Here is a 15,779-nt window from a genome sequence, read left to right as displayed (position 1 = left end):
GCTTAGGAACCTTCCTAACGGAGTGAAATGACCCGGAAGTCCCTCAGTGGCAGCCATGATAAGTGCCGTTCGAATTCTCTAAATTAAAAGGAAAGGAGGTTTCAAACTTCCTTTATAACCTCCTTTAGCCTAGGAACCACTGGACCTCCCTAACCGAAAGGAGAGGAGAAAATGCTGCCCCACAATGCCTTGCGGCCGCAGCATTTGCCGTCACACAACAGTCGGCCGTTCACGGAAACAACCGATTATGAACGAGAAATGATATCATGAAAGTTACGGTGCTTATTAAGCATTTTAAAACGTATGTGGTAAGTTGCCAAAGTGCTTTGTTTTGAACGTTCATCAGTATTATAATCAAAAAGAGAAATATGAACGTTAGTTTTTACTGAAATGATCAAATAAAGTCAACATTTCACAGTCTTTACTGAGCTGTGTGGGGTTTGTTCAACTTTTAAAAGATGTTTGAATGGTGATATACACAGTGATAGATGTTAAGGACTAACGTTTATAATAAATACATTTGTATTGATTTTAAGATCTTTTCATACAATCATATGTATTGGGATCATTTGTATTAATGTGGACCGGAGGGAGAGGGTGACGAGCATAAGTTTCACTTTCCTTTTTTATTTCAATTTCAACTTTGGTCATGAAGAATATGTTTCTCTGTTGTCCCCGTTCATAAAGCATAAAACAACAGCATCAGAGCACGGTGCAGAGTCTCTAGATGAGTTTACAGTAGTCCCTCGTTCTTATTAAACATCCATGTTGTAGTCCGCTGTATAGAAAACTGTAGTTTCCATAGTTTCCCCACAGCAGCAGGCGCACATTTATGACCTCTGCTGGCGCATCATAAACACGTCGGATAGTGAAAGTGCAGTCGGATTCTCTAAAGTGCCGCAGTCTCTTCTCCTAAATCCTTTTGAATTCTCCTATCCACTATCCCTTAACCCCATGACGTTTCACTCCGAGGTCAAGGAATAGACGATAGGGTTAGAACTTAGGAGCTGTTTTTTTGGAGTATTCGAACGCAACCCAGAGTAGACGTTCAGCTCGGCCCCGCCCCCTAGCGGCGGGTAAGCTTACGTCATGACGTTATGAGCTGATGACGTGTGTAGTGTTATCATTCTGCTGAATTTAAATGACTACAAACTAAATGCGTGTCTGCTCCACGCTACCTCAGTTTACTTCCGGTGTACCTGTTCAACTCTACCCATCATAGCAACGGTAAATGTGTTAAACCAGTTAAATGTGTGAAAACCATAGACTGTATTTGGTGAAAACCAGTTAAATACTACATGTCGTAGTGATTTTGTCAATGTTTTAGGTCTTCCGTTTATTTAAGTGAAAGGTTGAGGTTAAAAAAAAAAGAAAAACTCTAAAGAACGAATTGAAATGAAGAGAAACGTTAGCAAAAGTTGCATTAATAAAGCAGTCAGTGGTATTGTGTGTAGGTGACTGTTGCCACTACTTCTATTAAAGCTGTAATAACGAAATTGCAATTGCTGGTGCATAACATGTAGGCTATCTGTCTATCTTTCTAAGAGAAACCATGGAATTTGATGAGGAGAAACTACCTCAGTGCCCAGCTGAATCAGCAGTGGTTTGTAAAAGCTAGTATATTTGTATACTTTTCATTAATATGCAATAACAGTTCTCTGCTACTTGCTTTAATCACTTACACTCAGAGTACTTTGGTACTTTAAGTATATTTTCATGCTTATACTTTTGTACTTTTACTTGAATAACATTTTGAATGCAGGACTTTTACTTGTAACAGAGTATTCCTACACACTGATACTTCTACTTTTACTCAAGTACAAGATCAGTACTTCTCCCACCTCTGCTTACACTTTTATTCCACCCCTCTAAGTTATGTGTTTGTTTAGTTTTTCTTTTTTAAAGGGTGCAAAATTAAGCTGTTTGACTGATCTTAAACTGTCAGCTGCAGACATTTTAAACTTTTTCACCATGGGAGATAAATAAACTTGTCATAACCTTATTTCTCCAGTTTCAAGTATGGTATTTTATGATAATCTGTGTGATTTCAACAGGGCAGGAGAAAGGGTGAGGAGTCCAGGAATAAGACGGTTGAGTTGACGTTGGGGATGAAAACATCCAAACCTGTCGTGTCGTTTGAACTTTCTTCGTGTTTTTGTAAGGACAGCGAAGCCTGCATGTGAGTCACACACAGTTGGTTAAAACTGAAGATGTACTTTAAAAAGTTAAAAAATCTCATTATTTCAGACCTAATCATCACAGTAATGGTGAATTATGGCCCCTGCACTGTTTTGGCAAAAGCAGATACATCACTAAAGGACAAAGGCAGATCCGCTCGTCTAATAATCCAATTTCTTTTGTTTTTAGGTGCAAAAATAGGCTTTTTGACTCTCCATCACCACTCTGTCTTTCACCAGCAACTGCTGCAGCACAAACACAGATGCTGAGCACAAAGCCCAAGGCCATGGCGCTGGTGAGTCACACTCATACCGACGTGTGTGAATGGGGCTAAGTGAACGTTCATTCAGTATAAAAAAAAAAAAAGGAAACGCTTTCATTTGACGTCATTGGTCTTAATCACTCAATTATAGCAATTTCCAGAAGGTAACTGTGTTTTATCTTCACCCTGTCTGCCTCCAGATAGCATGCAGGCAGCTGACTGATGGGAACGAGGCGGCCTCTCTCAGGGACCAATGTGAGATCATTCACACACTTTTAGTTATTCCCTCTCAATCATTTGTGCGTACAATACATGAATCATACTCTGCGCGTGTGTGATGGTGTATTCAGGTTGTTTTACAATACTCCAAAGCTATACGATAACACAAGGACAAACAAGATAATGAAACTTTATTGCAAGTGTGAGGACAAAAGTATATAGACTCGACATGAAAATAGCTTTCATACTGTGGTGTTGATTGGTCCTGATCCCAAACAGCGGTGGTTAAGGATAATGTAGTGCTGATGTGGTGTTTCTCTATCAGCAGGAAGGGGGTAAACCTGGAGCTATAACAGTATAGAATATTATAGCGACATATTTTTGGTCACAGATGCAGCTTTAGATTACAATATCCTGCTGTATGTTTAAAGACTGATGCAAAATGCTCACCATTAATTTAGTAGGTTCTTCTATTGTTTTTATTTATATCACATCAATTTCATAAGCAGAGGGAGTTTACCCAGTAATCTTGATTATTGTAGGTGTTCTCCTTTTTTTATTTATATATTTCTAAAGAAGAGTATGTAATGTGAGTGAAAGGAACTTAATACAACTTTTCTTAAGATCATCAACAATGAAACGCAACATGTGAATAAGTCTGAGCTAGCTTTACACTTAATAAATGCAATTGCTTTAATTATGGACTACAAAAATGCACAAAGACTGTAAATAAGCTTCTGCAACATGATGGAAAATACAATAACGACATAATACATGCACTGTTAGACAGATAATTACAACGTTTTTTTGTGTTTTTCTTTGATAAAATTCAAATAAAGATTTCATAATTAAAGGAGAACCGTGATTGGATTAAGTCCACATTACAGGATCATTGAAGTAATTATACAGTGAGGTTATGAATCCTTAATGAAGAAATGATTTGCCTTTATGACAGTACAATCCAGCCCACACACACACACACACCTCCACTCATGGGGAGCCTGGGGGAGCGTGTGTGTGCAGTCACAGCCTGAGAGTGAACATGAGTCAGCCTCATAGTACAACTTATTATGAGTGGGCCTCAGTGGGAGCTAAATGGATTACTCATAGAGCGGCTTTTTGCAGGAGACTGTCTGGGCTACCAAATAGATTTATTGATATATGTTATGCGAGTCCCTGCTTACTCTGAGCCATGCTATTAAGGCTTGGAATTTGAAACATATTTCACCAAAGTGGAATTTAACTTTAAATCATGTCATTTAGACTCTGTTCGAAAGGGGCTTGAAATTGACAATAACAAAAGACATAGCAAAAAAATCACAAAATAATATTGAATATTGGCGATGTATGGATCAAATATAATGCTGTGTTTTACATTGCATACTAATAGTGCTGTTCTTCCAAAAAAAGGTATATTTTTGTCTGTAAAATGTTAAAAAGGGAAATCTTATTCTTGAATATTTTTTATTCAATTCAAACATATAAGGGTGTCAGCATTGTCAACATGAAAATAACCATTTCAGTTTAATTTGACATTTTCCTGATTGTTCATTTTTTCCTAGCTCCTCTGCCAATACTAACACTGAAAGGGACTGTAAGTTTGGAACGCTCCGACCCCAGAAGGCCCCCATCAGTTCATGCATCCATCACTGTAAGTTTTATTGGAAATTCACCAAATATCTGCAATTTGTTATCTTTCTCTTGCTACATGTACTTCTTGTCCACTTCATTTTGCAAGCCAATATTTGTATTCGACTACATTTATTTAACACTCATAGTTGCTAGCTTCTTTGTACATATACCCAACACCTGACATGTTGCAATACTTAACTGTACTTTACCTATTATTTTAAAAGTAACTCAAATTGGCCTTACCCTGAGAAACACTTAAATGTTATGACATGTATTTGTTGGAAAGAAAAACATAATAGTGTATATAATAACACCATATTACTGCTAAAATATCCAATCTGTATACTGAGTAATTTAACTTTTTTTCATTTTAGAACTATTCTTGTAATGGGATATTTTAAGAACTTGGCATTTTGACTTTAAATAAAGGATCTGAGTACTTCTTGTGGCAGTAATTGCACAGGGAAATAAGACATCGGGATTTCTAGTTAGATAAATTCCTTGTTCGTTTGTATTTTAGGGGATTTGTTAGACAGTTAGAACATTCAGGATCTTACCAGACCAATCCTTTAAGGCAAATTTAGATTGCAGTTAGTGGATATGACCACTAGATGTAGATGTTGATCCATTTCTAGCAGTGTTCACCACAAGGAAATACTAAGTGTGCTGAGATTTTATTTCTTCCAGGGAACAGCCTCAGTATCAGCTGCTGATCAGAATGAAGCCCCCGGAATGAGCCTGAATTTGTCTAAAGAGGTCCTACTATATATTTTGTCCTCTGTATAATTACTCCAGACATTACTAAACTCTATGTTACAATTTTGTCAAATGTATGTTTTCTTTAGGGAAAAAAAAGGCAGTATTACCAAGACCTGTGCCTGCAGGTAGAAGAGAGGAAACAACAAGTGGAAAAGGAGAGACAGAAAAAGGCTGTTGACGATCAAAAAGTTTGTTATTTTAGTTTTGTATAGTATAAATACTTATAATACAGTATTGCATTTTGCCCTGTAGTTTTATGATCACTTTGATAGATTAGTCATTAATGTTTGTGTCACATTTTTCCCAACATCTGCAGCACAATGAGACCCAGCAGCAAACCTGGGGGATGCCAAGAAGTGGTGCCCAAAACCACCAGCAGGGTACAGTGAAACGGAGCAGAAACCTTGACACTGCCGGGATTTTACCCCAGGAGCAGGTGAACAATGCACTGTTTACTGTAACAAAAGCCTAGTGTTCACAGAATGTCTTCTGATCGCACTGGCTTAGAAAAAAAGGAACTAAAAGAGAGTCTGTAGCCACACACATATTTTGTAACAAATGAGGATTGTGGTTCTTGTGGTAAACAAGAAAACTGCTCCTGTAGTCTTTGAATTTATAAGGAAAAATAGAGGGAAAAAGTGATTTCCTCCCATTGAGACTTGAGACTCCTGCATAGCTTGGTCACCCCAAAACATGTTTTGAATTAAACTATCTTTCTGACCTTCTTTCCACACATTGTATTAGTCTAGTTGCATGTGAAAGTCAAACCTCTGTCTGTGGATCCTAACAGTAGGAGCCTGTCAGACTCTAAACAAGTTGTGTGAAACCTGAGTTTGGGTCCTGGGCCAGCATAACATTACAGCCTGCTACTTTGGCCGGCTCTTCTGAATGCTGCCTTTGTTTCCAGATCCGTGATAGAGGCTTCACTGGGACCCCCTTCCACCGCCTCTGAAATGAAGACCATAACATCCCCGAACTGAGAGCTACGGAGCAGACAGGCAAAAAGTACTCTCTCTGCAGACATCGGATATTTGGGCTGTTTCAGCAGCAAATTCTGATGGTTGCAAAGAATTACAGAATGTAAATAAACTTCAACCGAAAAGTCTAAAATGTGAACAACCCGAGAACTCTAAATCCAAGAGAGGCCTTCATTGATTCTTAATAAGGAATACATATAAGTCCTTTAAAGCAAGTCCAAGTCGCCTCTTAATTTGACATCGACACTCAAAAAAGACATATTTAAATAACATAATCATACAATTGTTTCTAGTACTGCTTTACCTCAAAACAAACTGAATTGGAGGATTTACTTTATGCAACTCAGCAGCACTGAAGTCAAGTCCTTAAATAATCACTAGAAAGTACAATCTTGCAGCAGTTTAGATCAAGTCCAGTCCTCAAGGAACGGTTTGGCATTTTGATGAGATGAGAAGATTGATACCCCTCTCAAGTGTTATTAATCTTATCATCAACTCCCAGCAAGCAAGCGAAGAGGAGCATCATTTCCCAAAAATGTCCAACTATTCCTATTAATTCAAAATTGTATATAAGGTTTAAGAGTTCTAATGTTAGGAGGAATAGGAAATCAAATCAGAAACCCTATTTTACAAGACAACTGTGAGCCTGACAGGAACAACATTGAAACATGAGTTTTAAAGTTGTGTTTCATAATAGTCACGACACAAACTCTGCAAAGATTGATCCTGCTTTGCTTGAAAGTTTGAGATGACATCAACCTAAACAGGTCAGTGAATGTTGTCTTTACTGATTTAAATCCTACTGTCGCCCTGAATATGTTGTTACTGTAATTGAGTCGTACATACACACAGCCTACATACAGTTATAAACAGCTATATTGTTTGAATGACCAATTTATCCCTAAAGTTTCCCATTCCAGGTTATTTCCAGATAATTATACAGTGAAAAAAGGATGAATCATCTTCATGTAATTGCATGGCTCAGTTAGTGTGACGTGAGCAAGCTCTTAATGGAAACAGTTTACTCATACGCTGTGTGCATGTATTACGTTTATACAGACCAAAGGGCTTTATTATGGAGGGCAGCAGCGGCTCTCCTCTTCAGTAGGGGGTAATTATGATGTAGGGACAGTGAAATACCAATGGTTAGAGCGCAGGCTGGCGAGGTTGGTAATTATAACATAAAGCACTTAATTCTACAGAAGATGTATCTTTTGGGTCATTGTTGCAGCACGTAACAATTACACACTAAAAGCAGAAACAACTATTCAACATATTGTAACTTTTTCTGAGCTTTTACCAACTAGTGAATTATGGTTGTTTAGTTGGGTGAAAGAAGAGTATCAGTTTTAAAGGTATTTCATAAATTCATTAATTTCCTTTTCTGGGTCATCTGACGTGTTTCACTGAATTACAAATATGGGAAACATTCCACTTCATTTTGCATGACCAGCATGAAAGATCCAAACCGCAGCAGTTAGCTCGGGTCAAGGAAGGTCAGAGTTTATGGTCAGCCGATTACATCAACAAGAGGGGATTTAGCATTTTGCTCAAGGACATTAAAGAGAGTGAAGTAAATTAGGGCTGAAGGATGTCTAACTCTGGCTTGACCATGTGTCATGTCGGGTGGGTGAAAAATCATTACCCATGCTGTTAAGTCACTGCAATAAAGCTTAATATGGCTCCTATATTCAGTGGTAACCTCACTAAAGCCTTCTTTATACTTAGTCATTTATCATTATTAAACTCCTAGTTTATTAGTTCTATTCTCCTAAAATAATATCAATAGGATCTATTGATAGCCTACTCCCTGTAATAATGTATTATTTAATTAAAGGGAAACATGTGGTTTGGATTGTTTTAAGTGGGGTTGCATGAGTACTAATCCATAGTCAGTGCATTACCCATGCTTTCTTCATAATCACCAGACTACATTGACAAAAACAGACATTTTAGCTCTTATAACAATGGGGTTGCTCTAGGCTACTGCTGCCTCGACTTGTTAGTTGTTTATTTTGTGACACTGTTTTTATGATTAACCAAAGTAACACAATAGCTAATACATGCTTATGTATAAATACGAATTAAACAAGTGATTGTTACCATAGCCTGAATCTTACAAAGTTATGCATCACAAATTATTATTCGAATTATAAGATTCTGAAATGGACCAAGGACCATTAGGCCTATAGCCTACATTATAAGGACTTTCATTTTTGGTAACCTACTTGTGTAGATTTGGAAGCTTATACTTTGTACGATTTTGAAAACACTACTATCATTTGTGACAGAGTTTGTATTCCCTTTGGTATTACTCCGATATTACTCCCTAAACTAAGTGAAGGGTCTGAGTATTTCTCTAGCTGCTGACCTATTGTAAAGTGGTGAGGATGTAAATGGTTAATCTAACGGACTATGCAGCGTTCCGTGGTGACGTCACACGCTGGTTTGAGCTGCTTTGGGCCGCCGCTCGTATCAGGATTAGAAGTAAGCTAGTACAAACTACTCTACGACTTTTACCCATCAGATCACCAGCTGAAACCGGACGAACATCTTTAAAATGGGCAACTGTCAAGTAGGTACCATTGTCTTAACACAGTGTGCTACACACTCTTTGGTTAGAGACGATCTTTAACAGTTTGCAGTTTAGATTTAGCTATAGCCTACACGTGTAAAGAGTAGTTTCGACTTGACAAGCTTAACCAAAATGTAGGTTAGATGTTTGATTCAGGTGTCAATTTCTAATAGAATACCGAATGTATTGCTTTTTTCTCATCATTGATCGAGCACTGTAACGCATCTGTTTCCAGCCAATCTCTGCGCACATCATACTCTACATCGCGATTAATATCCTACTATTTCAACTGATATTCAGCACTATGGTGTCAGATTCATATTTTTCGGTGTTTCTTTAAATGTACTGTAAACGTCGCTGCTGACACCGTGTGACAGACAGCAGAGTCTGGGTTTACGCAGTGGAAGGGGCCACTCCTCTGCGGAATTCATCACAGCTCCGTTAGACGTGTGTGTGTGTGTGTGTGTGTGTGTGTGTGTGTGTGTGTGTGTGTGTGTGTGTGTGTGTGTGTGTGTGTGTGTGTGTGTGTGTGTGTGTGTGTGTGTGTGTGTGTGTGTGTGTGTGTGTGTGTGTAAATGACTGAGCAGGGCTCTGTATGTAAATCAGCAGTACTGCAAGGATGGGGGGAGGGTGTCCATCATAATTGCCAGATCTGTGTCTTTCTGTGCTCATTTATCTATTGTTTCACCTCATTGGCAACTTCAATAATACTAATTGGCAAATAATGAATGACATGTTCGGTACTTGTGGGTTATCTGTTGCCACAGACTCTAAATACGCAATTTTTTTGTTTTTGTCAGACTCTCTAAATAACCCTAATCCCTAGGAATAATGTTTGTTATTTTGAGAAATGAAAAAGTTAATGTGGAGGAGCCAGCTACCCGCTATAAACAAGTGGTGACAGATAACCCTAGTACCCCATTTCCCAACATTATCATTACCTAACAAACAATAAATACAATTCTATTGAAGTTTTGGTGAGGTCAAACATTCTGTGAAGATTTTGTCAATCGTTTACTTTACATCCTCTCGTAAAAAGTTGATTCAACTCTTTAATGTGAGGGATATAGGTCACTAGAACCTCCTCTCAGTCCCCTGCTGGCCCCTGGCCCACACTATGGAAGTTGCCAGTAATTCATGTGGCCCCCACCAAGTTTGTTTAAGACTTCTGGCCCCGAAATTCCTCCACCCAAGCATTGTGTCATCGACCTCCCCTCCCCCATCTGACAGCTGCTCCTGCATTGCTATCACGAACCGCTCTGATCCTCAATTACGGAAACAATGATAAGTTTGATAAGTACATTATTATAAGGATCTGTTTATAGATTTTCACTTCGCCTATATACCAATCTTTTGTTATTCCCTCAGCCAACAATCGTGCCCTATGAGGATTTCGATGTCGTTGCTGACATCAAGGCCATCCGCAAAGCCTGCAAAGGGTTTGGTAAGATGGAAAGATTTAATTGAATTTTTGTAATGTAACTGTAAGACATTGTTTGTCCTTGTACCGCATCTGTTTTATTTTCTCTATAGGAACTGATGAGCAGGCCATCATTGACATCTTGGCAGACCGCAGTGCAGATCAGCGTCAGGAAATCAAAAACGCATATTTTGAAAAGTATGATGATGTGAGTGTCATTCAGTTATCCACAGAAATGTACCACTTACATTTGTATTTGGAATATTCTGTTTCTGCCCTCTTCCACCAATAACAATTACATTCTCTCTCCCTCTAATAGGAGTTGGTGGATGTGTTGAAGAAGGAGCTGGCAGGGAGCTTTGAGAACGCCATCCTCGCCATGTTGGACCTGCCCATAGTCTTCGCTGTGAAGGAGCTGAGGAAGGCCATGAAGGGGGCGGGCACTGATGAAGACACCCTGGTGGAGATCCTCTGCACGGCCACCAACGCTGTCAGTCACAAGTCAAAAACAGTTCAACTAATTTATTAATTAATCATCAACAATATGTGTGGCATTATGTCCAAATAATTTTCAGGCCCTATACAATAATTAAATAAGCATATGATGTTTTACTGTAAAATATTCTAGATTTGTGTTCATTCTATATAATTGTTTCCCATAGGACATCGCCATGTTCAAGGAATACTACTTTCAAGGTAAGCCATTTTATACAATTACCTTAGTTTACTTGATGCCACATCCATCACATCCGTTTTGTTGTTATATGTTTTTTAATATTTTATGTAGCTTATTAATCATACTTTGCAGTTGTTTAACCTCTTACCCAATAAATTACTTAATGTCACTTTTTCCCTTCCTTGTATTATGAACCCTGGAGGAAATGGCTATGGGTGACTCATTGGGACCTACATAGGGCTAAAGTACAGTACTATTCTGGAACTGTAGTTTTCAGTCACACTTTGTTTAGTCAAGGGCCATCCTGCTGCAGCTTCCTGTTCAACATGATAGCAGTTCTGACAGATGTACCGTAGACTGCAAAGTTATTTATTCTTTCATTATTTAAGGTTTACTTAGCCATGAAGGAGGGAATACTATCATTCTTTGAAATATACCAAAAATAATAGTTTCTCAATGGCACCTTCTAGTAGGCTATGGTGGTATTCTGAAAAGTAAAAATTAAGCTAGTGTTTGAGTGGCTGTGGCAGAGAAACTTTTGGTGCTTGTGGTTGCAAGTTAGCTTATCGGGTTGTTTGCTATTTGTCATTAGCTATCATTTTTTGGCTAACCTTGGTGCTTTGCTCTGGCCAGATACAACATTTAGCATTTTGCTAACCAAGCTAGCCACAATATTTGACGTTTTTTTACTGTTTTCTTGTAGACTCCATGTATAGGTTCACGAGAATAAATAACCTGCTGTACCACCTGGGGGGAATTTTATTTTCCTCTCATGTGATAGTTCCTTACTGGCACTAATGAGTAAACTATTCGCTGCCCTTTATATAGGGAGTAGTAAATAAATAATCAAAGTTGTAACACAGAACCTAGTCCTTATCCCCTCTTTTGTAAATCCAATTGTTTATTTAGTCAATGTACTGATTCTTCAACAGTACCCTTAGTCTAGCTAACCCTTTGGAATCTTATTGTATTCTGATTTGTAATCATTATTTTTTTTTTATTAAGTTGCTGTACATTCTCAGTTAATTTGGCATCAGTGAAGTGTAAAATATGCTTTCTTGACTCAAAACTGGTAGTCCTAAAGGCAGGAATCCATCATTAACGAAGCTAAGAACATCACATGAATATATACTGGTGTTTTAAGAAGGAAATCAGATAGACTTTGAACTAAGCTGTTTAAGGGAGCATGGGTACACAAACCAACTTTCATTACAAATTAAACAGAGGTTGCAGTAAACATGCCATACTTTTTGGCACGATAGTATCTGGGCTTGTCTAAACACTGAGGCTTAAATTAAACTTGTTGCTTTATTTGATCTTTACTTTACAATGTGTCTTTCAGTGCATGAGCGTGATCTTGAAGCAGATATCGAAGGGGAGACTAGCGGGGACGTAAGAAACCTGCTCACAGCTCTGATGCAGGTAAGAGGCCATGAGTTTCTACTCCGCTCGAGTAACTGAACTCTCACGTCTGCTGTAGGACTGAAATTGAGCTCACTCTCCCTTGCCCTAGTAGTCCCTACACACACACACACACACACCACACACACATACACACACATACACACACACACACACACACACACACACACACACTGGCCACAATCCAGACCCCCTCTCATAAGTGAAACGTAGGCCAGATACAGTTACTGAAGGCCTCAGCAGAAGTCATCTTGCTTTTTTGTCTTCCAGGGCGACAGAGACGAGAGTTACGAGGTGGATGAGGAGCTGGCCGAGTCAGATGCTACCTGCCTGTTTGAGGTACTTCAAATATAATTCATTATATCCTCATGGCATATTAATTTATCCTGAATATTATCATTAATATTTGCTGTTTCTGATGCAGGCTGGTGAGGGCTCCTTTGGGACAGATGAGTCCACTTTCAGCTACGTCCTGGCCTCCAGAAATTACCTGCAGCTCCAGGCCACCTTCAAGATATATGAGCAGGTAGGTTAGGGTGTCACTCTGTCCATAGATAGCTGCAGTGATATTGCATATCAGTTTATATGACCTGAAATCTAATCTTCAGCCAGCATGTGAATTGATCCGGGGTGGTGTCTTTACATTACCCTTGAGAAATGTTGTTGCTTCTCATGCACGTGCAGTCAGACTTTTTCTAGGGGCTTTAAACAAGTAGGCACCTTCTATTAGAGCAGGGGTTCCCAACCTTTTTTCCCAAGAGCCCCCCCAAATGACTCCTGTTGGAAGTGCGCCCCCCCCCCCCCCCCCCCCACACACACACACAAGGGGGGGGGCGCACAGCGGTAATTAAAGTTTAAAAGTCTCAAAAATGCTACAACTACTGTCCCAAACTGGATGAATTTGAAGTATTTTGTTAAAGGAGGATGAAAGCGTAATTAAGGAGCACTATTGGAGTGCATGGTTATTGGACTCAGGATTAATTTATTTGGATTCCCGCTGTATGAAGAAATTAAAGGACGGCGCAAGTGGAAACAATTCACAAAGGGATTAAACTGTTTAAAACACATGCTCAAAGTAAGCCGGATTTTGCCGATGTGTTTATGTGTATTCAAAAGTCGTAAATAATCTACAAAATGGAGGAGACCGATCTGATCAGAGCAACTGTGACAAATAATCTGAAACTGGCATGGACAATGACTATGTTTTAAAAATGCGCTTATCCAGAAAAGCCTGGTTTGGACACTTTACGGGCAGAAGAAACATTTCTATTAAAGAAAGAATTATACATTTCTGTGTTTTTATGCCTATAATAGCTACTAACTTGAATTTTTATTCAAATTAATTAATCAATTATTTTTTATATTTTATTGTAATGTAGAGACAAGGCTTTTAGTGACAATCATGTATTGCGTTACAATTATATGTAAAAAAAAAAAAAGTCTAAATATGATATTTGGCCTCAAATCATCTGAGGCCTGGCGCCCCCCCTGCGATCTTTGGCGCCCCCCCAAGGCGAGGTGTTGATATTGCTCACATAACACTGTGAAAACTGTTAATTTACCCCCATCCACTGCCAGCAGCAGAAACAAGATAAAGTTTAGTAGGGGCAGGTTGGGAACCACTGTATTAGAGGATTAGAGGAAATTGTAGACCTGGAAAAAGAAACCACTCATTCCCAGTGCTTTGATTTGACTAGCAATTTGTTCTCCATAGCTTTGTGGAACTGAAATCCTGGATGTCATTGAGAATGAGACTTCCGGGACACTTAAGAAATGCTACAAAGCTCTTGGTAAGTAAATAATACAAAGTGTTAATTGTCAAAATACCCAGTGTATGTCCTGAAATCTGATATCTTAATTATTGTATTTATTGTATTTATTTTATTTTATTTTATTTATTTTATTTATTTTATTTATTTTATTTATTTTATTTATTTTATTTTATTTTATTTATTTTATTTATTTTATTTATTTTATTTATTTTATTTATTTTATTTATTTTATTTATTTTATTTTATTTATTTTATTTATTTTATTTATTTTATTTATTTTATTTTATTTATTTTATTTATTTTATTTATTTTATTTATTTTATTTATTTTATTTATTTTATTTATTTTAATGAAAGCCTTTCTTTCCTCCCCACAGTAAGAGTTGCTAAGAACCCTCAGCTCTACTTTGCCAGACGTTTGAACGCTGCGATGAAAGGAGCGGGCACTGACGAGGACACCCTTATTCGCATCATCGTGGTTCGCTCTGAGGTAATTGCATGAAAAGATCAACAAATATGTACAGATAAATAAATTGCTGTCTCTCGTACAGCATATGTGACATTATTTTATAGTATTGCAAAGTGCAAAGTTGCAGAATTACTATACTAAGTGCGAACCAAGTTTGGTAAGGGAGAAGAAAAGAATAAGCCAAAATAAGTTAAAAGTAAAAATGAGGGGAATGTAAAATATGTGTTTTCTTGTTGCCAACAGTATGACTTGGAGACCATCAAAGAAATGTACCTGGAGAAGTACGATGTGTCTCTGAAGAACGCCATAAAGGACGAGTGCGGCGGTGATTTTAAACGTCTCCTCGTGGCCATCTGCCACTAAAAGTCTGAGAGTTAGGCAGGGTGGATGTGGAAAACAGTCAGAGACAACTGTTTATACTGAGGGCGCATCTGTTTTCTGTCTAACTACTGTAACTAACTCAGTCTGTCCATGTGACATTACAGTATGTAGGGAGCAGGAGGGTGAAAGTGATAGAATAATCAGCTAATGTGTTGTCTAAAATCTGAGTTACGGTGAATTTGTGTGGCTCTCTTTTAAACTTTTTCAACAATCATTTATACCGAAATTGGCATGAACTCTGTGTCCGTCAATTACTGCCCATTTCTTAGCTCCAGTTCTTTACACTTTGACCAGCATTTACACAGTCAGTTAAAGTCACTGTAAACAAGCACCAATTTATACCTTTCCAGGAGCCAACTGTAATCACACTGATGCAATTACACTACATTTGATCAGGTTGTGTAAGGCTTGATAGAGTAATCACATTGTAAACATGTTTGTACACTGGGAAAAATCTAATCTAGCCTCAGCATTTCTTTCTGCTGCTGCATTTACTAATATAAAAAGACAATAGTGTTACATTATTACCTTGTTTAAGTATTAATCTGCGTTTGAATCCAATATTTCTTTATATGTGTTAATCTAAAACTTTCACCCTCTATGCCCCAAACTCAGTGACTTAACTGATGTTACCACTTATGCAATCAGTCCATGTGTTTGTGCTTTTTAAAGAAGAAATGTGAAAGTTGGAAATGAAGGAATCTTAGCTGGTAGCATGTGAGGTGAATGGAATTATTAATTTTCTGATTTGCAGAGGACAATATATATTTTAACAGATGCTTATTGAAAGATACATGTTGCATTTTTATTATCTACAACTAGAAAACACTTGAAAAATCCAAATACACCTCACCTTGTTATGTATATTTTTTTGTATTTTGCGACTAACAAATATATTATTTAGTTTACTGTTTTAGGTAGGCCAGAGGTTATATCTGAAGAAACCTGTAAGAAGCATTGAACATCTGGAGAGTCTGTGTCATTATGTGTCTATATAAGGCAGCTGAGATCTGTTAAAATGACCACTATTGTAAACAT

The 15,779-nt window shown here is 37.9% G+C and overlaps 1 protein-coding gene across 4 annotated transcripts; it reads left to right on the top strand.

Moving 5' to 3' along the window:
* The first annotated feature begins 259 nt into the window (after window positions 1-259).
* Window positions 260-14,957, top strand: anxa13 (annexin A13). Of its 4 annotated transcripts, XM_034149067.1 has the most exons (12): window positions 5,990-6,055; window positions 8,555-8,602; window positions 9,971-10,046; window positions 10,136-10,230; window positions 10,342-10,512; window positions 10,685-10,718; window positions 12,041-12,120; window positions 12,391-12,459; window positions 12,545-12,646; window positions 13,835-13,910; window positions 14,269-14,381; window positions 14,604-14,957. In XM_034149067.1, exons 2-12 carry the CDS (start codon window positions 8,588-8,590, stop codon window positions 14,721-14,723), a joined length of 951 nt encoding a protein of 316 aa, XP_034004958.1. In that variant the 5' UTR covers window positions 5,990-6,055; window positions 8,555-8,587; the 3' UTR covers window positions 14,724-14,957. The 4 variants fall into 4 exon arrangements, 1 of the variants encoding a protein (XP_034004958.1); XR_004557355.1 differs by lacking the exons at window positions 9,971-10,046; window positions 10,136-10,230; window positions 10,342-10,512; ... (5 more) ...; window positions 14,269-14,381; window positions 14,604-14,957 and adding exons at window positions 260-301; window positions 1,546-1,603; window positions 2,055-2,179; ... (4 more) ...; window positions 5,137-5,238; window positions 5,367-5,486 and having other exon boundaries at window positions 5,958-6,055; XR_004557356.1 differs by lacking the exons at window positions 9,971-10,046; window positions 10,136-10,230; window positions 10,342-10,512; ... (5 more) ...; window positions 14,269-14,381; window positions 14,604-14,957 and adding exons at window positions 273-308; window positions 1,546-1,603; window positions 2,055-2,179; ... (4 more) ...; window positions 5,137-5,238; window positions 5,367-5,486 and having other exon boundaries at window positions 5,958-6,055.
* The last annotated feature ends 822 nt before the right edge of the window (window positions 14,958-15,779 follow it).

Source organism: Trematomus bernacchii, unplaced genomic scaffold (genome assembly GCF_902827165.1).
Source record: "Trematomus bernacchii unplaced genomic scaffold, fTreBer1.1, whole genome shotgun sequence".
Taxonomy (NCBI): Eukaryota; Metazoa; Chordata; class Actinopteri; order Perciformes; family Nototheniidae; genus Trematomus; species Trematomus bernacchii.
This window is presented reverse-complemented; position numbering and strand designations above follow the sequence as displayed.

Coding starts and splice junctions, on each gene's coding strand:
- anxa13 (XM_034149067.1), top strand. Junction 12,647..13,834: donor CCTTCAAGATATATGAGCAG/GTAGGTTAGGGT, acceptor TGTTCTCCATAG/CTTTGTGGAACTGAAATCCT. Junction 13,911..14,268: donor GAAATGCTACAAAGCTCTTG/GTAAGTAAATAA, acceptor TCCTCCCCACAG/TAAGAGTTGCTAAGAACCCT.